Here is a 25000-nt window from a genome sequence, read left to right on the forward strand (position 1 = left end):
AATATAATAACGTCAGACTCCAGCAGGCGGCAGCAGAGCAGCTTCACTTTGTTCTACAGAGTTTCAGATAAAGTCCAGAAACAGGAAGTTGAGCAGTGAGAGATCTCATTTTGTTTTACAGGAAGAAAAGATTAAGTTAGATGAATAAATGTTGGTGTCGCTGGTTGTTTTCCTCGTGTGGTTCTGTGGGTTTCACTACGCCGACAGACGGAACATTTGACTTGTTCTGGTTTGGTTGTGGCTAACCGAGAGACACGTCTCTACAGAGCAGATAACTAGAGAACAAACACACCACAGACTATAAAAATATGAAATGAAAAATGTCGGAAAAAAAAGTCTGAAAAAAAAGATCAGAAAAAAAATATATGAAAAATGAGAGAAAATAAATATCTGAAAAATGTCTAAAAAAAAGTCTGAAAAACAATATCTGAAAAATGTCGGACAAAAGAAGTCTAAAAAAATATCCGAAAAAAAATATCTGAAAAATGTCGGACAAAAAAGTCTGAAAAAAATATCTGAAAAATGATCTGAAAAATGTCCGAAAAAAAAGTCTGAAAAAAAAATATGGAAAATGTCGGACAAAAAACGTCTGAAAAAAAATCTCTGAAAAAAGTCTGAAAAAAAAGTCTGAAAAAAAAGATCTGAAAAATGTCCGAAAAAAAAGTCTGAAAAAAGAGATATGAAAAGTCTGAAAAAAAGTCTGAAAAAAAAGATCAGAAAAAAAATATATGAAAAATGTCCGAAAAAAAAGTCTGAAAAAAAATATCTGAAAAATGTCAGAAAAAAATGTCAGAAAAAAAAGATCTGAAAAAAGTCTGAAAAAGAAAAACTGAAACATGTCTGAAAAAAAATATCTGAAAAAAGAAGATCTGAAAAATGTCGGACAGAAAAAGTCTGAAAAAAAAATCTGAAAAATGTCAAACAAAAAAGATCTGAAAAATGTCTGAAAAAAAGATCTGAAAAATATTGGACAAAAAAAGTAAAAAAAAAGATCTGAAAAATAGTTATCCAGTTAACAGTATCCATAGTAACAGCAGAAAACATGAAAAACATGTACATACAAAAGAAGCATAGCAAAAACATAAACAAAGAGCTGTGGCAGACATAAAAGGACAACAGAAATGAAACAAAACCAACATAAAATAATAAAAAAAACACAATAAAAAAAAAAGAATAATAATTTAAAAAAAGACCACTCGAGAAATATGACAATAATTTCACTAAAAAACATTAAAGATATTGCATACATTCATTGTTTTCATTGCTTTTTTGTTTTGTGAGGAAGAAAGACAGATATAATTCCATTTCTTTCATAAATACAAAGAAATTAGGCTTTTTTTGGGGTAAATTTACACAATGTGGAACATTCACTAGATATTCTCAGAGCTAAAATAACTCTTCTGCAGTGTGGAGTGTGCGCGCATGCATGTGAGGTGGAGAGAGAGAGAGAGAAGGAGCGCGGTCTGCAAAAAAAGCAAGCAAAAAAAAAAAAGCAAACATGCTAGACTTCCTGTCGGGACGTCGTGAGGCGTCCCAGACGCGGCGTTGGTTGTCGTGTACTATGACACGCTACACGAGATAAAACCATCGACTGTCGCACACGATACTCATTTATCGTTCCCGATCCGATTCGACACCCTACGACGGCCATCGGGTGTCGAATCGGGCTATAATCTGGCTGATATCGTGTAGTCTGATCCTGGCATTAGACACACCTGTGTCTCCTCAGTCCACTAGACTGGCTGAAGTCTCTCTTACATCTGACACACCAGTACGGTTTGTGTCCGGTGTGGGTTCTCCTATGTTCTGAGAGTCCGTCTGATGAATATAAACTTATGTCACATTTATTTTTTATATTATTTTTGCTACCTTTATTGACATATTTATTAATTTATTGAGTTATTTATTTATTTATTTTTGGTTTTGGAAGTTTCCGTCCTCCATACTCTGGTGGTATTTATTTGAGTTATTTTTAAACAAAAGCTATTTTAAATAATGAATAATGTGTTTAAGATGTGCTCCATTAACCTGTGTGATTTATTGAATATGAATCATTCTTGTTGGGGGAGTTAGTTGTGGACTTTAGCAGTAAATCATCATGTCGATGCAGTCAGAGTCCAGCAGGTGGCAGCAGAGCAGCTTCACTGTAGTATACGGTAGTATCCTAGTATGTCTCAGTAGTATAAAGTAGTATCCTAGTATGTCTCAGTAGTATAAAGTAGTATCCTAGTATGTCCCAGTAGTACACAGTAGTATCCTAGTATGTCTCAGTAGTATAAAGTAGTATCCTAGTATGTCCCAGTAGTACACAGTAGTATCCTAGTATTTCCCAGTAGTACAAAGTAGTATCCTAGTATGTCCCAGTAGTACACAGACTTTAACACGTCAAAAGACTCTAACTGAGTTCATTAATCAGACCAACAGTCTCACCATCAGGTCTAATGTTCATCAGCAGGTAAACAACAGAGATCAAACTTCAGATCAGTTCTAACATGTTACTTTATCTGGAAGCAAAACAAGTCTCGTCACATTTCAGGTTCTTCTGTTAACAGACGCGCCCTTGAAGATGGACCGATTTCAAACCACAGAGACAAACATGAGACTAAGACACACCCAGACGCTCTGTAACATCACAGCGTGTCCAGGGTTAATGCCAACATTAAAATAAATGTGTCATTAAATGTAGCAAATATATTATTAAAGATAAACGTAGTAATTAATTGATAAAATGTGACATAAACTGATATTTTTAGTTTAATTTGCTTCTTTATTTATTTATCTTTGTATTAATTCCCTTATTTATTTACTCTTCTGTTCAATGTTCCCTTTTATTCATTTATATATTTATTTTTATTAATTTTTAAATGTATTTATTTATTTTTGCATTTATTTTTTATTTTATTTTTATTTTTAAATGTGTGTATTTATTTCTGCACAGTTTTCCCTTTGCATTTACCTCATTATTTATTTCCCCAAACATACTTATTTGGGGAAATGGAAAAAATTATAAGGGAAAATCATGCAGAAATAAATACTTAAATAAATACACATATTTAAAAATAAATATAAGATAAAAAAATAAATAAATGCTAAATAAATAAATAAAGAGTAATTAAATAAGGGAATTAATACAAAGGAAAATAAGTAAAGAAGCGAATTATTAAAAGACTTCCAACAGTCTATCGAGAGGTAATAAAAGCATCTCCAGGTCTCTGAGAGACAGATAGTCCTTCACCTCGGCTGAGAGTCTGAACTACAAAAACTGATTACTAATTTGTTTGTCAGATTTGAAGACGCCGTCAAACATTACACCAAGATTTTTAACCAGTCGAGTCGTCAGATAGGTCAGGACGTCCAAACGTTAATGATCTCAGTCTTCTCTTCATTAAGAATGAGGACGTTTAGAGTTCTACTGTCATGTAGACAGTTAAACAGTCTTTACTGGTTGGGTTTATAGGTTAATAGATTATTATCCTGACTGGCGGATAAAATCATCAGGTCATCTGACACTGCGTCAGACGGGGAAAACCACAGAGACGGAACAGACAACTGGTTCTTAGTTGTCTGATTCTTTGGTATCTCATGACTACTGATCCCTCTTTGACTCAGAGGAACGCTGCATCATGCACAGTTATAGTAAAAGTAGCAGACAACACATGAATTAACATGAAAACCTGCACACAGACGACCTGGACTGCAGTTCCTACTTTGAGAACAACAAATTGCAAAAATGTCCACAGAACGCAGATTATGACTTCCAGTTTTCCTTTTTAAAAGAGAAGACAAGTAAGAATGAATTATACCCAGAATGCTTTTGTAGATAAACACACACCAATGACGAGCACATCACCAATTCACTCTAGAGTAAAGTACACAACGGTGAGACAGAGGAGGACAGTTTGTAATGAATCTCAGTGACCCGTGATACACGCTATCCAGCTGAAGACAATGAGCAGAAGCATTCATATACAACACATCTCCATAGTCAATAACAGGCAAAAAGGTCGATTCCACCAGTTTCTGTTTCACACGAAATGAAAAGCACGACTCGTTTCTGTAGTAAAATCCTAATAAGAGCTTCAGCTTCAGTGCTCCTTAAAAGACAAGTGGTCATCAATTAAGAATCCTAGATATTTAAAAGTTGATATACCAACTCACGTTGTTGACCATTTCTCGTTACAGTGCTCTCAGATAGTGCTGATCTTGCTGTTTTTGAAGTGGTAAAGAACATACATTTTGTTTTTTCTGCATTAAGAACAAGTTGCAGATGACAAAGCTGCTCTTGTACCCTATCAGAAGCATGTTGTAGATACTCAACGGCCTCAGCGGGAGTGGGTGCCGAACAGCAGATGACAATGTCATCAGCGTAGAAATGAAAGGCTGAGTTTGGGATATTCTGTCTAAGGTTATTTATGTATATAATAAATAATAACGGGCCCAGAACTGAACCTTGAGGGACCCCCTTGTTTTACTTGCAATACCTCCGAGGCAGAACCGTCAATCTGAACAGCCTGGGTTCTGCCTGGGAGATCATTTGCAAACCACCCAACTGCTTGTTTAGAAAAACTGATAGCTGAAAGACGTCCAATCAAAGGGACGTGATCAACGGTATCAAAGGCCATAGAAACGTCAATAAACAAAGACAGACAGCACTGCTTGTTATCAAGTGCTTCAGTTACATCCTTTATGACCTTCATGGTAGCAGTAATAGTACTATGACCTGACTGAAATGGTGACAGAACAGAGTCGGTAGCCTGTTCACTATTCTTTTACCTGTTCACTGACCAGAGATTCAAGCACCTTTGCCAGAACAGAGAGTTTAGAGATAGGTCTGTAAACTACTACTAAACCTGACGGGATGAACTCTATTTATTACCTGATGATGTTGGTAATACACTGACACTACTCATCATAATACACTAACACTACTCATCATAATACACTAACACTACTCATCATAATACACTAACACTACTCATCATAATACACTAATAATACTCATCATAATACACTAATACTACTCATCATAATACACTAATACTACTCATCATAATACACTAATACTACTCATCATAATACACTAATACTACTCATCATAATACACTAATACTACTCATCATAATACACTAATACTACTCATCATAATACACTAACACTACTCATCATAATACACTAACACTACTCATCATAATACACTAATAATACTCATCATAATACACTAATACTACTCATCATAATACACTAATACTACTCATCATAATACACTAATACTACTCATCATAATACACTAATACTACTCATCATAATACACTAACACTACTCATCATAATACACTAATAATACTCATCATAATACACTAATACTATTACTACCGATTATTGCAGGTGTATTGATCCACGGAGACGCGTCGGCTTCCATCCGGGTCCTCTCAGGTCCAACAGGTCTAACAGGTCCAACAGGTGAGGCCAATGGCGTCTTTCTTTTTCAGTTGTTGTTTTTAGGCATCAGAAGTTTCAGCTTCGGTTCTACTGCTTTGACGATTTAAGAAAGATTCCTGTAATTAAATGAGTTCATTATAAAGATCCACCTCGTTTACTAGATATTATTATTACTATTATTTGATTTTAATTTGAATTAGAGGTCAGAGTCCAAGTACGTGTTGACATAAGAAGAAGTTGATTTTAGATGTTAAACTCATTAACAGAATAAAACAGAGTGAGGCAGCAGAGAACAAACAGCTGTATAACATCTGGATGAGTCATGAGACGCTGAAGCAGCTCTGTGGTTTCCTGACTGCTGCTGCTTCTTCCTCTTCCTCTTCTGCTGCCACGTCCTCTTCCTCTTCCTCTTCTTCTTTTTGTGGTGAAACTAAATACTGCTTTTATGAGTCAGAGTTTTTCTCCTATAACTACAGAATACCTCAGAGAGAAACCCCCTCTGCATTAACAGATGCTTTCAGTTTAGTTTTCAGTGAATCGTTGCAGAGAGATTACTGATTACATCCTCCATTGTTCTGTGTGCCTCGGCTCACAGCCAGCGAGGAGTGGTTTAACAAGAAGTTAAAAACAATCACGTGACTTTCTGTAAACCAGACCGTCAGTAGTGGAACTTCCCGTTCAGCTCTGAGCTCGAGGTGAAGTACTTTGCCTTCACATTTGGTATTCAAAACAGTCTCATCAGGAAGGTTACAAGATAAAACCTGTCGTGTTTTTGACGAAGTCAGAGGACAGAAACCAGCAGAGTTTATCAGAGAGTAGGAGACACAGAGTCGGGTGAGAGTTAGAGGTCATAAACATTAACTGCACAGTAAAAGCAAAGTTCAATTCAAAGTGCAAGCCAAACTCCACCTACTGCACTTTTGAAAATTAAAAGTAAACAGGCTTATCTAACCCAACCGCACCTCCCCCCCAAGATACGAGTTCCTGTTGCAGGATGTCACGTTCAAAACATTCAAAACAACTTGTGTTACACTCTCACCACCAGAGAGACATCATGCTGGAGGACAGAACCTGCAGAAATGAAAATGAAAATAAATGAATAAATAAATAACTCAATTAATGTCATTAAATGCAGCAAAAATAATATTAAAAATGTAGTCATTAATTAATTGTTAAAATGGGACATAAATTGATATTTGTTTTAATTTTCTTCTTTATTTATTTATCTTTGTATTAGTTCCCTTATTTATGTACTCATCTTTTTAATTTTCACTTTTATTTATTTATGTAATTTTAAAATGTATTCATTTATTTTTGCATAATCTTTTTAGTTTTTCATAAATTTATTTATTTATGCATTATTTCCCCACATTAATTTCTGTATTCTTTTCTTTACACATTTCTTGCAGAAAATAAACAAAATAAATAAATGCATAATCAAATACATACATTACATACATACATGCCTAAACCTAAGTTATTCTGTTGCCTAAACCTGAGTAGTTTTGTTGCCTACTTAGGTTTAGGCAACAAAACCACTTAGTTAGGTTTAGGCAACAGAATAACTAGTTTTGTTGCCTAAACCTAAGTAGGCAACAAAACTACTCAGGTTTAGGCAACAAAACTACTTAGGTTTAGGCAATAAAACTACTCAGGTTTATGCAACAAAACTACTCAGGTTTAGGCAACAAAACTACTTAGGTTTAGGCAATAAAACTACTCAGGTTTATGCAACAAAACTACTCAGGTTTAAGCAACAAAACTACTCAGGTTTAAGCAACAAAACTACTCAGGTTTATGCAACAAAACTACTCAGGTTTAAGCAACAAAACTACTCAGGTTTAGGCAACAAAACTACTCAGGTTTAAGCAACAAAACTACTCAGGTTTAGGCAACAAAACTACTCATGTTTAGGCAACAAAACTACTCAGGTTTAGGCAACAAAACTACTCAGGTTTAAGCAACAAAACTACTCAGGTTTAGGCAACAAAACTACTCAGGTTTAGGCAACAAAACTACTTAGGTTTAGGCAACAAAACTACTTAGGTTTAAGCAACAAAACTACTCATGTTTAGGCAACAAAACTACTCAGGTTTAGGCAACAAAACTACTTAGGTTTAAGCAACAAAACTACTCAGGTTTAGGCAACAAAACTACTTAGGCTTAGGCAACAAAACTACTTAGGCTTAGGCAACAAAACTACTTAGGTTAAGGTAACAAAACTACTTAGGTTTAGGCAACAAAACTACTTAGGCTTAGGCAACAAAACTACTTAGGTTTAAGCAACAAAACTACTTAGGCTTAGGCAACAAAACTACTTAGGCTTAGGCAACAAAACTACTTAGGTTTAAGCAACAAAACTACTCATGTTTAAGCAACAAAACTACTCAGGTTTAGGCAACAAAACTACTTAGGCTTAGGCAACAAAACTACTTAGGTTAAGGTAACAAAACTACTTAGGTTTAGGCAACAAAACTACTTAGGCTTAGGCAACAAAACTACTTAGGTTAAGGTAACAAAAATACTTAGGTTTAGGCAACAAAACTACTTAGGTTTAGGCAACAAAACTACTTAGGCTTAGGCAACAAAACTACTTAGGCTTAGGCAACAAAACTACTTAGGTTAAGGTAACAAAACTACTTAGGTTTAGGCAACAAAATTACTTAGGTTAAGGTAACAAAACTACTTAGGTTTAGGCAACAAAACTACTTAGGCTTAGGCAACAAAACTACTTAGGCTTAGGCAACAAAACTACTTAGGTTAAGGTAACAAAACTACTTAGGTTTAGGCAACAAAACTACTTAGGTTTAGGCAACAAAACTACTTAGGTTAAGGTAACAAAACTACTTAGGTTTAGGCAACAAAACTACTTAGGTTTAGGCAACAAAACTACTTAGGTTTAGGCAACAAAACTACTTAGGTTTAGGCAACAAAACTACTTAGGTTAAGGTAATAAAAATACTTAGGTTTGGCAACAAAACTACTTAGGTTTAGACAGGGTCAGGGTTTTGTTTGGTGAGCTAACATTAGCTGCTAGTGTTGCTGACGTTGATCCAGTCGCTGACTTCACGGCCACAGGATAAACCTGCCAACACTCGTTTTTCATCCCCCTCTCCCAGTTTCCTCCCGGAGTCACATTTCTCCTAATTTATGGCAAATGTTCCCTTTTTCCCATTTTCCCTCATCTCAACCTGTTTCTGGAGCTGAACAGCGTCTCTAATCTCTACTGTTTCCACCCGGACGACAACAGAGCTACATCAGATGTCGTTTCCCGCGGAGGAGAGCGGTCGCTGCTGGCGACACAGCGCAATCTGAGCTCATGTCTCACAGCGTTCAGCGCCCGAAGGCTGGGTTTTGCTCGATGCAGTGAAAAGCCGTAGTGGCGCGACGCAAACTGTTGGAAATAACAGGTTTCAGAGATTTTTAATATTATTTTAGCTACATTTAATGACCTATTTATTAATTTATTGAGTCATTTATTATTGATTTTGGCAGTATTCTTATATTTCCAGATGAATTCTGATGAATCTGAATATTGTGGGTTGTGGTCTGTTAGCATGAGCTGCTATAGCTGCGTACAAAGAACACAATATGCATCGTGAATACAATATTAATAAAAACAATGAATATATAAAAAGAGCACAACTTGAGAATCTCTCTTGAGAAGTATTTATTTTTATCCCAAAAACACTTTGAGTGAAAAACAAACTGAGTTGTTGCAGTTTCAGAGCTTTTAGCACATAACAATAATAATAACAATAATAATAATAATGATAACAATAATAATATCACAGCACCTGTACAATATTAACAAGTTCAGAGTAGTTGATTGAAACGTGATTCTTCTCTTCTACCATCTCCCAGTCCCATCAGAGGTTCTTTAGCTCACTGAACATATAATCCACATTATCTAACCCAGGTTAGTTCATCAGTACATTCCTTTCTGTACTCATCATGTAAATGTACTTTGTAGATAATCATTATATAGTTTAATCTCTTATTCCGTGACGGGACATCAACCTGTCCTCCAGGTTCCTCTGAGACGTTCTGCATCAGCTGCTTTTATATAATTAGCTGGACATGAATGTAAACCCAAGCAGAAGCCTTTATATGACCCAGCAGGAAATAAAAGTACGAGATTAAGACCTCTTTACACCGGATTATTTCATGGGTACGGACATTTCAAATAAAACAAGACTGACAGGATGACTGGCTAACATTAGCTAGCTAGCTAGCTTGTCTGGAGCAACCCTCCAGGAAGAGCGCCGGTCGTTGATCAAATCTTTCGTAGTGTCCGAATGGCGGTACTACAACGTCCGTGTCCGTCACGTGATGCATCGGGCCCAAAAAGACTTTTCCCATAGACTTCCATTGGGAAAGAGACGACTGTAACTCAGAGGATCATTTATTTTGAGGTGAATCAACTCCCCAGTATGAACTCTCTAATAGTCCTGATTCAAATCATTACGTCCTAAAAGTTGTAAAACCAGTTTGTCATGGGTAACCCTACCAGGAGCTCAGAGCTCCAGACAACACAGCTCCCAGGATCAACAGGTACACAAACCCCTCCACCACGGTAAGGTAGTGATTCATACAGGGGAACATTACTGTGTTGTTGAGTCAGGTGTAAAGAGGTCTCTGTCTCTGGTCTCTCCTCATATCAGATGAGCTGATGGACCGCTGCTTAAACAACAGCAGACCATTCTGATCTGTTGTCCAGATTTCTTTTATATTTCCAGCCAAGAAAAAGTCCAACAGAACACACCACAACACCTGCTGCTACTCCCAGTCCAACGGCTACACGAGGGAAGTCTTCATTCACTGAACCTGTGGATCAAAACACACATTAGTCAGGAAACGACTGACTAGTTCCTCTTCTATATTTCTCATGTTTGATCAACCTGGAATAAACTGCAGCTACAAACTCACCTGTAACATTCAGCTGGATGGTGTTGATTGGCTCACGGTCAATGGCTCTCTTTCTACGACTTGAACCAGCTGTTTTAACTCGACACTCGTATTTTCCGCTGTCGTTGCTGCTCACATTCTTCAGAATTATAGAGACGTTTCCATTCTCCATCTTCCTGTCCTCCAGCTCCACCCTGTCCTTAAAGGATGGATGCTGTTCATCTGGTTCAGGGTGTCCATCGACGACTAAGAGGACGTACTTTGACTCCAGGTCATCTCTGGTCCACTCTACAACATCGATGGAGGCATTGCCAGCGTCACATTCCAGAATGACATTCTCTCCAGGGTTCACTGTTACCACATGTAGGTCTGAAAAACAATAATAAACAATTAAAGCTGCGAGCAGCGATGAACGGGCCCTCGCCCCTCCTTGCGAGGCGGGGGTACTGGCGGGACGTCGACTGACGCGGCCGGGCACGGCGAAATCGAAACTCTGACGAGTGCCACGACGCCTGCCACAAAACTCGACGACAAACGGTTCACGAGTTATGAAGGGGGGCGTGGCTAATGTGTAGGGGGCGGGGATAACAACACCAACTTAACAGGCACTCTCTGCTGAGTGATATGACACCTCCCACAAGACTCTACGACAAACGGTTCATGAGATATGAAAGGGGGCGGGGCTAACATCTTGGGGCGGGGCTATGAGTATATTTTTTCATATACATGTCATCAGGACTGGACCACCATCATACCTGAGAGATTTGGGGCAGATCGGACTATGTACAGTTGAGTTACAACAACTTCCTGTTTCATGGCGAATGGCTCAAAATGGCCGCCACGCCACGGTCAGGTCATTCAGTGAAAACTCACCATTTTGATAACTTTACATCCTCAAGGTCTTAAGATGGTCCTGACCAAATTTCAAGTCGATCTGATTAATTCTGTAGGAGGAGTTCGTTAAAGTACGCAACATATAAAACGCCAAAAATGGGCGAAAATCGCATATTAAACTCAATATGGCTGACTTCCTGTTGAGTTTTGGACACACCTCCAAGAGGCTTTTTTGTTTGTCAGATTAAAAAGTGATTCCTGTCATAGTTTGTCTCTTCAGTCTGTAGAACACTAAATAACAAACCAACACCACGTGCTCTGCTGGGGGGGGGATGTGTTGCTGCTTGTGCTTCAGCTAGAGTTGTTCTGATACGACCCAGGATTCAGTATCAGGTATCAGCGAGTACGTCAGGCTACACACCGATCTGATACCATCAGTTATTCACCCAGAAGAAGATCTACCTGTCTAACCAGATATCAGTTCTTCTTCTTCTCCGCTCCAAAACAGCAGCCTTCACCGTGCTGTCACCCTGGAGGAGTAAGTCTGCCACTGGAATTCAGGAATTCAAATCCCAGTATAGAATGTCTATAGTATATAAATATAGAATTAAACCGAATAGATCGGCCCCGTTGTTACTGATAACAGATCCAGCTCTCTGAGTCAGTATCGGCCTGATATCTGATCCGGTGTCTGTTCATCTCTTCTCGTCAGAGAAAGGAAAATATCAGCCATTTCACAGTGGAAAATCCAACAAGCTGTTTAATAAGAATAATAAGAATAAGAATAATAAGAAGAAGAAGAACTATTTTATTAACTTTTTTTTATCATGCTGGTATCGGATCTGTACTCAGTATCGTCCAACACTGCAAGTTCAGGTAGCAGAATCTAGGAATGGACCTGGATTATATAATATATAGGTATATATTATATACAATCTATCAAAATCATAAAAAGAAAAAATCCTGATACTCTATCAGAATCAGTATCAGGAAAGAAAAAATGGTACCAGAACATCTGTAGTTTCAGCACAGCTGTTGCTTCAACCTGGTCTGTTGTTATTGTGTTGTTCAGCCAATCACAGCACAGCACAATGCACACACCACGCCCCCCCTCTCTCTTCCCCTCTCCCTCCTTCCCCCTCTCTCTCCGTCTTTCTGCAGGAGGTGAAGGAACAGGGAGTTCTGGGTGGGCAGAGCATGGCAGGGTTCAGGTGGAGGGTGCTTTATAAGCTTCCTCTCCAAAAGAGGTCAGGAGATCTACAGTGGAGGGTCATACATGGGGCCCTGGCAACAAACACCTTCCTGGCAGAGGTTGACTCAAATGTGGGTGGGAAGTGCCCCTTCTGTGACGTACCTGAGACTGTCACAATGTGTTGGTTCAGTGTAACCGTGTTGTGATGTACCTGAGACTGTCATACATGTGTTGGTTCAATGTTACCGTGTTGTGATGTACCTGAGACTGTCATACATGTGTTGGTTCAATGTTACCGTGTTGTGATGTACCTGAGACTGTCATACATGTGTTTGCTCAATGTAACCGTGTTGCACCTCTGCTTGATGTTGTGAAGGTGCTCTGTGGTGAGCTGGGGGGGAGGGTTTCTCTGTGGGTCTGTATATTCTGGGACCAATGGACTCATTCAGGAAGAGGGTGAAATGTGTGCTGCTAAACTTCCTGTTTGGTCACATGACTGACGAGGAGGAACCTGTTGAAACTTGTGAAGTTGTTCAGGGGGCTGGTCTCTGTGCGCCTTAGAGCAGAATATGCAATCACTCTTTATATATTTCAGAGTAACTGACTGAGCTGAATACATCAGAGGTCAGAGATCTGTGTTCTCCATCTCTATCTGTATGAATCAGTTAATGATGAGAGGTCATATTTACCAGAAGCTGCTCCAGACAGAAAGAACAGCAGGATGATGAGAGCAGCCATGAGAGCTGAGACGATGTTGGTCTGCTGCTGGATCTCTCTCTCTCTCTGTCACACATCTGAGTGTTCTGAGCATTTACAGGAGTCTGTTGGTAGGCAGTGATTTCCTGCATGAGTGCAGAGTGGGTGGAGCTCAGGGCGGGTTTCCTGAGGACATGAGGGAACTGAACTCACTCAGTGTTTTTCCACTGTGTACTCTCTGTGGACTTCCTGATACTGTCTTGACTCATGTAGTTAGAGCAGCACAGTCAGCTTTAACAACATTAAGATGTTTATTAGAGAGAAGTTCTGGAGTACATGTGATCTGTAACTCAGGTTGTTTAAAACTATTTATTACAGTCTGTTTTAGTTGTAGCTGGCTGTTCCTGCTGGCTGTCTGTATGTCTGTATGTCTGGCTGTCTGGCTGCAGCAGTGGGTTATGAAGTTCACCAGTATAACTGGTTAGAAAGCTTCAATCACAGCTGGAACACTTTCATCTGAAGTCTGATCAACTTCAGTATAAACCTGAGATCAACACTGAGATCCACACTGTGTAACCATGGGAACCACTCAAAAGGTCAACATGGCCCTCTGCTTTTGAAAATTAAAAGTAAACAGGCTTATCTAACCCAACCACTCCCCCCCCCGCCCTGCAGGAAGAGATAAGTTCCTGTTGCAGGATGTCATGTTCAAAACATTCAAAACAACTTGTGTTACACTCTCACCACCAGACAGACATCATGTTGGAGGACAGAACCTGCAGAAATGAAAATGAAAATAAATGAATAAATAAATAACTCAATTAATAGACAATTTATGTCATTAAATGCAGCAAAAATAATATTAAAAATGTAGTCATTAATTAATTGTTAAAATGGGACATACATAAATATTTGTTTTAATTTTCTTCTTTATTTATTTATCTTTGTATTAGTTCCCTTATTTATGTACTCATCTGGTTAATTTTCCCATTTTTTTTATTTATGTATTTTTAAAATGTATTTATTAATTTTTGCATTTATTTTTTATTTATCTTTAAATTTATTTATGCACGATTTCCCCTTTGCATTTCACTCCGTTTTTATTTCCCCGCTTATTTATTTCTGTATTCTTTTATTTACATTTTATAAAATAAATAAATAAATACATACATACATTTAAAAAATAATATATAATAAATAAGAAATTAATACAAATAAATTAATAAATAAAAGGGTATATGTAAAAAGAAATGTTTAAATAAATGTATAAAGAAAATACATATATTGTTATATCTCAAAATTAAATGAATAAATAAATAAATAAATGACAATAAATTTATAAATATATCATTATATATAGTAAAAATAATATTAAAAATAAATTAGTCATTAATTAATTGATAAAATGTGACATAAATTGATATATCTGTTTTAATTTGCTTCTTTATTTATTCACCTTTGTATTAATTCCTTCATTTATTTACTCATCTGTTTATTTTTCACTTTTATTTATTTATGTAATTTTAAAAAGTTTTAATTTATTTTTGCATTTATTTTGTATTTATTTCTAAATGTATTTATTTATTTATGATTGATTTCCCCTTTGCATTTCACCCCGTATTTATTTCTGTATTATTTTATTTACATTTAAAAGATAAACAATAAATAAATAAACAAATACATTTAAAAAATAATATGTAATACAAAAAAATAAATAAATAAATAAATACATAAATAAAAGGGAATATGTAAAAAGAAATGTGTAAATAAATGCATAAAGAAAATACATATATTGTCATATCTGTTTCAATTTGCTTCTTTATTTATTCATCTTTGTATTTATTCCCTAATTTATTTACTCTTCTGTTTAATTTTCCCTTTTATTTAATTATGTAATTTTAAAAATTATTTATTTATTTCTGCATTATTTTTTTTGTTTATTTCTAAATTTATTATGTATGCATTATTTCCCCACTTATTTATTTCAGGATTCTTTTCTTTACACATTTTCTTGCAGAAAATAAATGAAATATATAAATGCATGAATACATAAATACATACATTTAAAAAATAATATCAAATAAATAAAAAAAGGATAAAAATAAATACATATATAAATAAAAGGGAATATGTAAAAATAAATGTGTAAATGAATGTATAGAGAGATACATAAATTGATATTTCTGTTTTAATTTGCTTCTTTTTTTATCTTTGTGTTTGCTCTGTTTAATGTTCCCTATGACAACAGGTCATGAGAATGTTATTAAAACAAACATCAGCTGAGGTCACAAGACTGGAAAAAGTCCCTTGTCACGCTGCCTCGTGTGTTCACAACAAACTGGACTGGAACAACAAACAGACGGCTTGTTTACTGATAAATAAATAAAAAGATGAGATGGAGTTTCCAGACGGTTCACACCGACAACGCCCAGAAGAACTGGAACAGTCTGATCAGAGTGTCCTGAAGCTGAAACTAGAGGAGACTCCTCTCAGGAGACAATCCCTGACCGACCTACAGTCATGGGCTGTAGTTATAAAGTTCTCCTCTTTCAACCACTCAGAGAGCTTCACATTACTGACAGTAACTCACCCACTGATGGCTCAGCCTTCAGGGTTCAGTATCTAAACCGCCGGCCCACAGCTGCCTGATGGAGGAGTCTACATGCAGCTGCCGTGTGACTGATTATAGAAAGCCTGGTGGAAACAGCTGCTTTGTGTGTGTCGGATGAATGACTCCATCTGTCGGGTTGCTCATCGTCTCCAGATCTGTTCACAATGGAGCATTTGATCTACAAAGTCAGGACTCGCGCTGCTGGGACTGTTTTAGTGTAGAATATAATAGTATAAGAAGCGGTGAACGCCACGTAGCGAGGAGGTCGGAGTGGACGGGTGGGCCTGAAAAAACACCGGACTTTCACCAGGAGACCAACATGGTGCCCCGTGTGAGGCCAGAAGTCAACGTGGATTTATCTGTCACGTAACTTCCGTACTTAAGTTACAGCACTTCTGGAGTTATTTAAACCTAAACCACCATCTTTTATCTAAATGAGTAGTTCTGTTGCCTAATATCTTATGTTTTCTGACATATCTGGGACTTCACCAACATGTACAGAGCAGCAGCAGTGGTTATTTCTCCCATGGTTATACCGGCGGTCCGACTAGTAAAACGAGGCGAAACTTTGCTTTGCTCGGTCTGAACGCAGCAGAAGTCTAATCAGAAGCAGTGTGTCCTATAATAAAAGAGAAGCAGTGTGTCCTATAATAAAAGAGAAGCAGTGTGATCTATAATAAAAGAGAAGCAGTGTGTCCTATAATAAAAGAGAAGCAGTGTGTCCTATAATAAAAGAGAAGCAGTGTGTCCTATAATAAAAGAGAAGCAGTGTGTCCTATAATAAAAGAGAAGCAGTGTGTGCTCACACTAGTTTCTACCCACAGACAGGACTTCCTGTCTCAGACTGAGATGGTGGGGGAAGTTTATCAAAGTTAAAATGGTCTCTAGACTATTTGAAACCCCCTGCCCCGTCCTCTAAATACCCCGACATTTAGTCGCCTCTGATTACAGGGACGGGCCCTTAGAGTCATACTTTTGGTTCTGGTATACAGGAGGTATCACTCCACAGTTACAGACATAAACTAGGTTCAGTTTGATGAAGTCTGTATCGGTATCATCTGTTCCAGAAGCAGGACGTTCATTCAGAAGTCGACACGTAACTGATGTGAAACTACTGGAGAACACTCTTCTCTTCTTTCACATAAAACAACAATCTCAAGCTGTTTAAAACATCATCTCTTCAACTAAAAGCTGCAACTGTGCCGATAAATCAAGCTCGTCTCCAGCCCTGATATTAGCATATACTTCCCAGCATGCATTGAGGTTCAACCCCTCCAGAAACCCTTTAATCTAACGTGTCTTTTACACGTGATGATCGAAACTACTCAGGTTTAGGCAACAAAACTACTCAGGTTAAAGCAACAAAACTACTCAGGTTAAAGCAACAAAACTACTTAGGTTTAGGCAACGAAACTACTCAGGTTAAAGCAACAAAACTACTTAGGTTTAGCAACAAAACTACTTAGGTTTAGCAACAAAACTACTTAGGTTTAGCAACAAAACTACCCAGGTTTAAGCAACAAAACTACTGAGGCTGAGGCAACAAAACTACTCAGGTTTAGCAACAAAACTACCCAGGTTTAAGCAACAAAACTACTGAGGCTGAGGCAACAAAACTACCCAGGTTTAAGCAACAAAACTACTCAGGCTGAGGCAACAAAACTACCCAGGTTTAAGCAACAAAACTACTCAGGCTGAGGCAACAAAACTACTCAGGCTGAGGCAACAAAGCTACTTAGGTTTAAGCAACAAAACTACTCAGGTTTAAGCAACAAAACTACTCAGGCTGAGGCAACAAAACTACTCAGGTTTAAGCAACAAAACTACTTAGGTTTAGCAACAAAACTACCCAGGTTTAAGCAACAAAACTACTTAGGTTTAGCAACAAAACTACCCAGGTTTAAGCAACAAAACTACTGAGGCTGAGGCAACAAAACTACTCAGGTTTAGCAACAAAACTACCCAGGTTTAAGCAACAAAACTACTGAGGCTGAGGCAACAAAACTACCCAGGTTTAAGCAACAAAACTACTGAGGCTGAGGCAACAAAACTACCCAGGTTTAAGCAACAAAACTACTCAGGCTGAGGCAACAAAACTACTCAGGCTGAGGCAACAAAGCTACTTAGGTTTAAGCAACAAAACTACTCAGGTTTAAGCAACAAAACTACTCAGGCTGAGGCAACAAAACTACTCAGGTTTAAGCAACAAAACTACTCAGGCTGAGGCAACAAAACTACTGAGGCTGAGGCAACAAAACTACTGAGGCTGAGGCAACAAAACTACTCAGGTTTAAGCAACAAAACTACTGAGGCTGAGGCAACAAAACTACTCAGGCTGAGGCAACAAAACTACTCAGGTTTAAGCAACAAAACTACTGAGGCTGAGGCAACAAAACTACTGAGGCTGAGGCAACAAAACTACTGAGGCTGAGGCAACAAAACTACTCAGGTTTAAGCAACAAAACTACTGAGGCTGAGGCAACAAAACTACTCAGGCTGAGGCAACAAAACTACTCAGGTTTAAGCAACAAAGCTTAAACAGCATGCATTGAGGTTCAACCCCTCCAGAAACCCTTTAATCTAACGTGTCTTTATACTCATGATGATCTTCACTCTCATCTAAGTAAAAACAACACAAGTCATGGTAGAGATAACAAAGAACGTACAGTATATCGCTAAGAAGTTAAAGTCAAAAGTTCGTTCCATTTCAACGTCAGAGCTACGCTTCCGCCATTTTGGACTGAAAGTGACGCCAGTAAAACGTCCGCCTACGAAGGAGGAGGAAGTTAACAGAAGTAAAGTTGGATAAGTCAAAACTGGGAGCTCCCTGAAGGCTTTAAAAGGGACTGTATGTACGTTTTTACACGTATAAATCATTTTAATCAGCCTGTAGACTGCTTTTATTGTGAAAAACCCGGGCCTGGATGTGAGTGCCTTTATTTTCTTTATTTAACCGTAGCTAACGGTCGGTTAGAAACGGAGTCCGTTAACGGCAACAAACGACCACAACTCAGACTCCGACACTTTCTTTCCACCAGAATCACAAGTTTAACATATAAATATATAAATAACATATAAATGCTGTTGCAGTGTATTTATTATTTTGGTTATTTTTAGTTTTCTGGGGAGGACCACCAGACCCCCCCCGCTTCAGGTTAGAAATCCTCCCTTTATTTAAGGTCTCTAGGTTGGCCGGTCTGGACATAGAACCCCTTTAGAGGTGATAATGAAAGGCTCAGGTGGATTGGGTTTCAGTCCTCATTATGTGTGTCAGTCCTCTTTGGGTTTCAGTCCTCATTATGTGTGTCAGTCCTCTTTGTGTTTCAGTTCTCTTTGTGTGTCAGTTCTCTGTGTGTTTCTCACCTGGGCGGTTACCTGGAACACCGGTGTGTTGTGGGATTCTTCTCATACGTGTATCAACAGGTCCAACAGGTCACACCCCGTTACATTCATTTCTAGAGAAACGAAACGTACTGCAGCTGAATCCTATAAATCCATGTAAACACATTTTGGTTCATAACTCACAATCACTCACCAGACTGGCGTCAGAAGGTCGTTTGGAGCGCCGAGCGCCGGTTACTGTGGCAGCTTCAGGTTCAGGTTCCTGTATGTGTACCTGTTGGTAGACTTGGTTTACAGTAAAAAGACATTTTACACACACAGACAATAGACACACATGATAAAATATATACTCAGAGCTCCACTGTATGGAGGACGAGAGCTGCCAAAAATAAATTAATTCAATAAATATGTCATTAAATGCAGCAAAAATAATATAAAAAATTAATGTGGCCATTAATTAATTAATTGATAAAATGTGACATAAATTGATATTTCTGTTTAAAAGTTGCCTCCTTATTTATTTATCTATCTTTGTGTTAATTCCCTTTTTTTATTTACTCTTCTGTTTAATGTTCCCTTTTATTTATTTATGTATTTATTTCTATTCATTTTAATTTTTTTAAATGTATGTATGTATTTATGCATTTATGTATTTTCTGCAACAAATGTAAAAAGAAATGTGCAAATGAATGTATAAAGAAAAGAATACATAAATAAATAACTGCATAAATACATAAATAAATATACATATTTAAAAATAAATGTAAAATAAATAAAAAATGAACACAGAATTTTTTTTTTTTAAATAGTAATAATGAATACATAAATAAATAAAATGGAAAATTAAACAGAAGAGTAAATAAATAAGGGAACTGATACAAAGATGAATATATTCAAAAGCAAATTAAAATACATAAGTAAAAACACACATTTAAAAATAAATACAAAAATAAATAAATTTAAAAATTGATAAAAATAAATACACCAATAAATAAAAGGGAAAATTAAACAGAAGAGTAAATAAATAAGGAAATTAATAAAATATAAATAAATATAGAAGCAAATTAAAACAAATATCAATTAATTAATGGCTACATTTATTTTTAATATTATTTTTGCTACATTTAATGAAATATTTATTAATTTATTGAGACATTTATTTATTGATTTTGGCAGTATTCTTATATTTCCAGATGAATTCTGATGAATCTGAATATTTTGGGTTGTGGTCTGTTAGCATGAGCTGCTATAGCTGCGTACAAAGAACACAATATGCATCGTGAATACAATATTAATAAAAACGATGAATATATAAAAAGAGCACAACTTGAGAATCTCTCTTGAGAAGTATTTATTTTAATCCCAAAATACACTTTGAGTGAAAAACAAACTGAGTTGTTGCAGTGGCAGAGCTTTTAGCACATAATAATAATATCAATAACAATAATAACAATATCATAGCACCTGTACAATATTAAAGAGTTCAGAGTAGTTGATTATTAGCTTCCATCATTTTACAGATTCATTATTATTTCATCCACTGATTAAAATTTTTAAAAATGATAAACTGCTGTTCATTATCAAATCTCCCAGTCCAATCAAAGGTTCTTTAGTTCACTGAACATTCCTTTCTGTACTTATCATGTAAATCTACTTTGTAGATAATAATTATACAGTTTAATCTCTTATTCCGTGACGGGACATCAACCTGTCCTCCAGGTTCCTCTGAGACGTTCTGCATCAGCTGCTTTTATATAATTAGCTGGACATTAATGTAAACCCAAGCAGAAGCCTTTATATGACCCAGCAGGAAATAAAAGTACGAGATTAAGACCTCTTTACACCGGATTATTTCATGGGTACGGACATTTCAAATAAAATTAAAGCTGCGAGCAGCGATGAACGAGCCCTCACCCCTCCTTGCGCGTCGGGGGTACTGGCCGGACGCCGACTAACGCGGCCGGGCACGGTGAAAGCGAAACTCGGACGAGCGCCACAACGCCTGCCACGAGACTCTACGACAAACGGTTCACGAGTTATGAAAGGGGGCGTGGCTAATGTGTAGGGGGCGGGGATAACCTTCACCAATGAAACAGGCACTCTCTGCTGAGTGATATGACACCTCCCACAAGACTCTACGACAAACGGTTCATAAGTTATAAAAAGGGGGCGGGGCTAATGTTTTGGGGCGGGGCTATGAGTATATTTTTTCATATACATGTCATCAGTACTGGACCACCATCATACCTGAGAGATTTGGGGCAGATCGGACTATGTACAGTTGAGTTACAACAACTTCCTGTTTCATGGCGAATGGCTCAAAATGGCCGCCACGCCACGGTCAGGTCGTTCAGTGAAAACTCACCATTTTGATAACTTTTCATCCTCAAGGTCTTAAGATGGTCCTGACCAAATTTCAAGTTGATTTGATTAAATCTATAGGAGGAGGTCGTTAAAGTACACGGCCTACAAAACGCTAAAAATGGGCGAAAATCGCATATTAAATTCTACATGGCTGACTTCCTGTTGAGTTTTGGGCACACCTCCAAGAGGCTTTTTTGTGCGTCTCCACATGTTACATCTGTCTGCCAAATTTCATACATGTAGGTGAACCCGGAGTGAGGGGCTCAATTTTTCCAATTTTCTAGGGGGCGCTAGCGAGTCATTTTGCAACGGCTGAGCCCGAGACCCTTAAAATATCACATTTTTCACCGCATCTGATAAGCATTCCAAGCTTAACAACTTTTTGAGATGGCTAAGGTCGTCGAAAAGGCTATTCATTTCGGAGAAAAAAAAGAAGACGAATAAACGCTACAGTTTCATTAGGACCTTCGCTTGCCCGACGTTGTCGGTGCTCGGGCCCTAACAAGACTGACAGGATGACTGGCTAACATTAGCTAGCTAGCTAGCTTGTCTTGAGCAAGCCTCCAGGAAGAGCGCCAGTCGTTGATCTCAACTTTCGTAGTGTCCAAACGGCGGTACTACAACGTCCGTGTCCGTCACGTGATGCATCGGGCCCAAAAAGACTTTTCCCATAGACTTCCATTGGGAAAGAGACGACTGTAACTCAGAGGATCATTTATTTTGAGGTGAATCAACTCCCCAGTATGAACTCTCTAATAGTCCTGATTCAAATCATTACGTCCTAAAAGTTGTAAAACGCACTAATACCTGAATCCAGAGTTATTATTTCACGATGTTTACGTGATGTTAACATCGTGACATCATCAATAAAGGGTCTATTCTGCTGTTACAGTATCAGGTCTTTAAGGGTAGACATTTGAAGTGAATCACATTTAGTCTGACCCTCCCCTGGGACCAGTTTGTCATGGGTAACCCTACCAGGAGCTCAGAGCTCCAGACAACACAGCTCCCAGGATCAACAGGTACACAAACCCCTCCACCACGACAAGGTAGTGATTCATACAGGGGAACTTTACTGTGTTGTTGAGTCAGGTGTAAAGAGGTCTCTGACATATCAGATGAGCTGATGGTCTGCTGCTTTTTCATCAGCAGCAGACCGTTCTGATTTTTTGTCCAGATGTTTTTTATATTTCCTGACAAGAAAAAGTCCAACAGAACACAGCACCACAACACCTGCTGCTCCCAGTCCAACAGCTACACGAGGGAAGTCTTTATTTCCTGGGTCATCAGTCTCGGGGTCTCCTTTCTGTGAATCTGAAGATCAAAACACACATTAGTCAGGAAACCACTGACTAGTTCCTCTTCTATATTTCTCATGTTTGATCAACCTGGAATAAACTGCAGCTACAAACTCACCTGTAACCTCCAGCTGGATGCTGTTGATTGGCTCACTGTCAAGGACGGCTCTCTTTGTACGACTTGAACGACCTGTTTCAACCCGACACCTGTATATTCCTCTGTCTTCACTTCTCACATTCTTCAGAACTAAAGAGACGTCTCCATTCTCCATCTTCCTGTCCACCAGCTCCACCCTGTCCTTAAAGGATGGATGCTGTTCTTTTGGGTGAGGGTATCCATCGATGACTAAGAGGACGTACTTTGACTCCAGGTCATCTCTGGTCCACTCTACAACATCGATGGAGGCATCACCAGCGTTACATTTCAGAATGACATTCTCTCCAGGGTGTGCTGTTTGCAGATGTAGGTCTGAAAAACAATAATATTCAATAATTAATATCCAGATTAAAAAGTGATTCCTGTCATTGCAAAGAGTATAGAAGCGAAGAGACGAAACTCCTCTGTCCTCATCTTGGACTGAAAACACTCATTATATTTTATAATATTTTATTGTTCAACACAGGATGTTTCAGTGGAATATGACAATAGAAGAGAAATAATTTAGTTTTACTTTTGTACGCCACAAGTTATTATTATACTAGTCCGTATTCGGTATCGTCCAACACTGCAAGTTCAGGTATCAGAATCTAGGACTGGACCATTAACCTATCTCCTGATTTGATACTATCACGATACTTGGGTGCCGATTGTGATTTTTAAGTATTGCAATTCGATATATATATATATATATAAAATATATGAAAATCATTAAAAAGAATCCTGATAAAAAGGTGAATGGATATTTTCCCACCTTCATCAGAATCAGTATCAGGATGAAAAAATGGTACCAGAACATCTGTAGTTTCAGCACAGCTGTTGCTTCAACCTGGTCTGTTGTTATTGTGTTGTTCAGCCAATCACAGCACAATGCACACACCACGCCCCCCCCCCCCCCCCCCCCCTCTCTCTCTGTCTCTCTCTCTGTCTGTCTCTGTCACTCTGTCTCTCTCTCTCTCTCCCTCCCTCCTCTTCTCTGACTCTTCTTGAAGTCTTGTTTAAACTGCTCATTAATCCAGACAGTGTGAAACAGTGTGTCTGATCACTCTTTATATATTTCAGAGTAACTGACTGAGCTGAATACATCACTTATTAATCACAAACACAAAACTGTAGGAGGAAATACGCTTACATTTAAATACATTTGAACTATTTCATGTAAAACAAAACGAACAGCATCAGAGGTCAGAGATGTGTGTTCTCCATCTCTATCTGTATGAATCAGTTAATAATGAGAGGTCATATTTACCAGAAGCTGCTCCAGACAGAAAGAACAGCAGGATGATGAGAGCAGCCATGAGAGCTGAGAGGATGTTGGTCTGCTGCTGGATCTCTCTCTCTCTGTCACATGTTTGAGTCTGTTGAGCATTTACAGGAGTCTGTTGGTAGGCAGTCAGTGGTTTCATGCATGAGTGCAGAGTGGGTGGAGCTCAGGGCGGGTTTCCTGAGGACATGAGGGAACTGAACTGACTCAGTGTTTTTCCACTGTGTACTCTCTGTGGACTTCCTTATACTGCCTTGAATCCTGTAGTTAGAGCAGAACAGTCAGCTTTAACAACATTAAGATGCTTATTAGAGAGAAGTTCTGGAGTACATGTGATCTGTAACTCAGGTTACTTAAAACTATTTAGGAAGATTTATTACAGACTTTTAGTTGTAGCTGGCTGTTCCTGCTGGCTGTCTGAATCAGAATCAGAATCTCGTTTATTGACAGGTGTATAGATAGATAGATAAATAGATAAATTGATAGATAGTAACTTTATTGATCCTGATGGAAATTCAAGTTTCCAGCATCACAGCTCCATAGTGCAACACATGTTAGTAAAAAGGCAGTAAAAAAGTTAGTAGTGCAAAGTACAAAACAATATGCAAGATATAAAAATACAAGATGAAGAAGAAAACTGTTGAAACTGAATATAGTGCAGAGTAACAGCTGTGATACACGACTACTAAAAAAGTGAATATAGTGCAGAAGAGACTGTTAAAAGTGAGTATAGTACATTATTATCTGTCCTGTAGACCTGTCCTTTCCTCTGCCACCGTCACCAGAGAGTCCAGCTCCATGCCGACCACAGAGCCGGCCCGTCTGATCAGCTTGTCCAGCCTCGAGGTGTCCCTCTTAGTTGTGCTGCCCCCCCAGCACATCACAGTGTAGAAAAG

At 37.9% G+C, this 25000-nt stretch overlaps 2 protein-coding genes and 2 long non-coding RNA genes across 12 annotated transcripts in view; 1 reads left to right on the forward strand and 3 right to left on the reverse strand.

Moving 5' to 3' along the window:
• The window catches only part of LOC119481802, a 10197-nt gene extending 610 nt beyond the window's left edge, over positions 1-9587 (forward strand). Inside the window, exons 2-3 of the long non-coding RNA XR_005205264.1 lie at positions 8469-8474; positions 9264-9587. This is a non-coding gene — a long non-coding RNA (uncharacterized LOC119481802). The remainder of the gene's footprint in view (positions 1-8468; positions 8475-9263) is intronic.
• LOC119481763 (butyrophilin-like protein 3) overlaps positions 1-25000 on the reverse strand; it is a 59281-nt gene that overhangs the window by 10880 nt on the left and 23401 nt on the right. The gene's annotated exons all lie outside the window — the stretch shown is intronic.
• LOC119481787 (programmed cell death 1 ligand 1-like) lies at positions 9940-24261 on the reverse strand. 8 transcript variants are annotated; one of them, XM_037759016.1, is made up of 5 exons: positions 24090-24261; positions 22802-23152; positions 22661-22699; positions 20658-20665; positions 9940-10263 (listed from the first exon to the last, which is right to left on the reverse strand). In XM_037759016.1, exons 1-5 carry the CDS (start codon positions 24244-24246, stop codon positions 10123-10125), a joined length of 696 nt encoding a protein of 231 aa, XP_037614944.1. In that variant the 5' UTR covers positions 24247-24261; the 3' UTR covers positions 9940-10122. The 8 variants fall into 8 exon arrangements, with proteins under 8 accessions (XP_037614944.1, XP_037614943.1, XP_037614945.1 ...); XM_037759015.1 differs by lacking the exon at positions 20658-20665 and adding an exon at positions 13706-13712 and having other exon boundaries at positions 9940-10262; positions 22659-22699; XM_037759017.1 differs by lacking the exon at positions 20658-20665 and adding an exon at positions 11485-11496 and having other exon boundaries at positions 9940-10211; positions 22619-22699.
• LOC119481808 lies at positions 18614-18960 on the reverse strand. The gene is made up of 2 exons (XR_005205275.1): positions 18820-18960; positions 18614-18694 (listed from the first exon to the last, which is right to left on the reverse strand). It is a non-coding gene; the product is annotated as an uncharacterized LOC119481808 (long non-coding RNA).

This window comes from Sebastes umbrosus, chromosome 22 (genome assembly GCF_015220745.1).
Source record: "Sebastes umbrosus isolate fSebUmb1 chromosome 22, fSebUmb1.pri, whole genome shotgun sequence".
Taxonomy (NCBI): Eukaryota; Metazoa; Chordata; class Actinopteri; order Perciformes; family Sebastidae; genus Sebastes; species Sebastes umbrosus.

What these genes read in the sequence shown, in the direction of transcription:
- LOC119481787 (XM_037759013.1), bottom strand. Translation starts at nt 24,246, where the DNA reads ATGAAACCACTGACTGCCTACCAACAGACTCCTGTAAATGCTCAACAG. An exon ending in TCTGTCTGGAGCAGCTTCTG is followed by an intron (nt 23,153 to 24,089) that starts GTAAATATGACC and finishes ATTGTTTTTCAG; the next exon opens with ACCTACATCTGCAAACAGCA. An exon ending in CATCCAGCTGGAGGTTACAG is followed by an intron (nt 22,700 to 22,801) that starts GTGAGTTTGTAG and finishes TTTGATCTTCAG; the next exon opens with ATTCACAGAAAGGAGACCCC.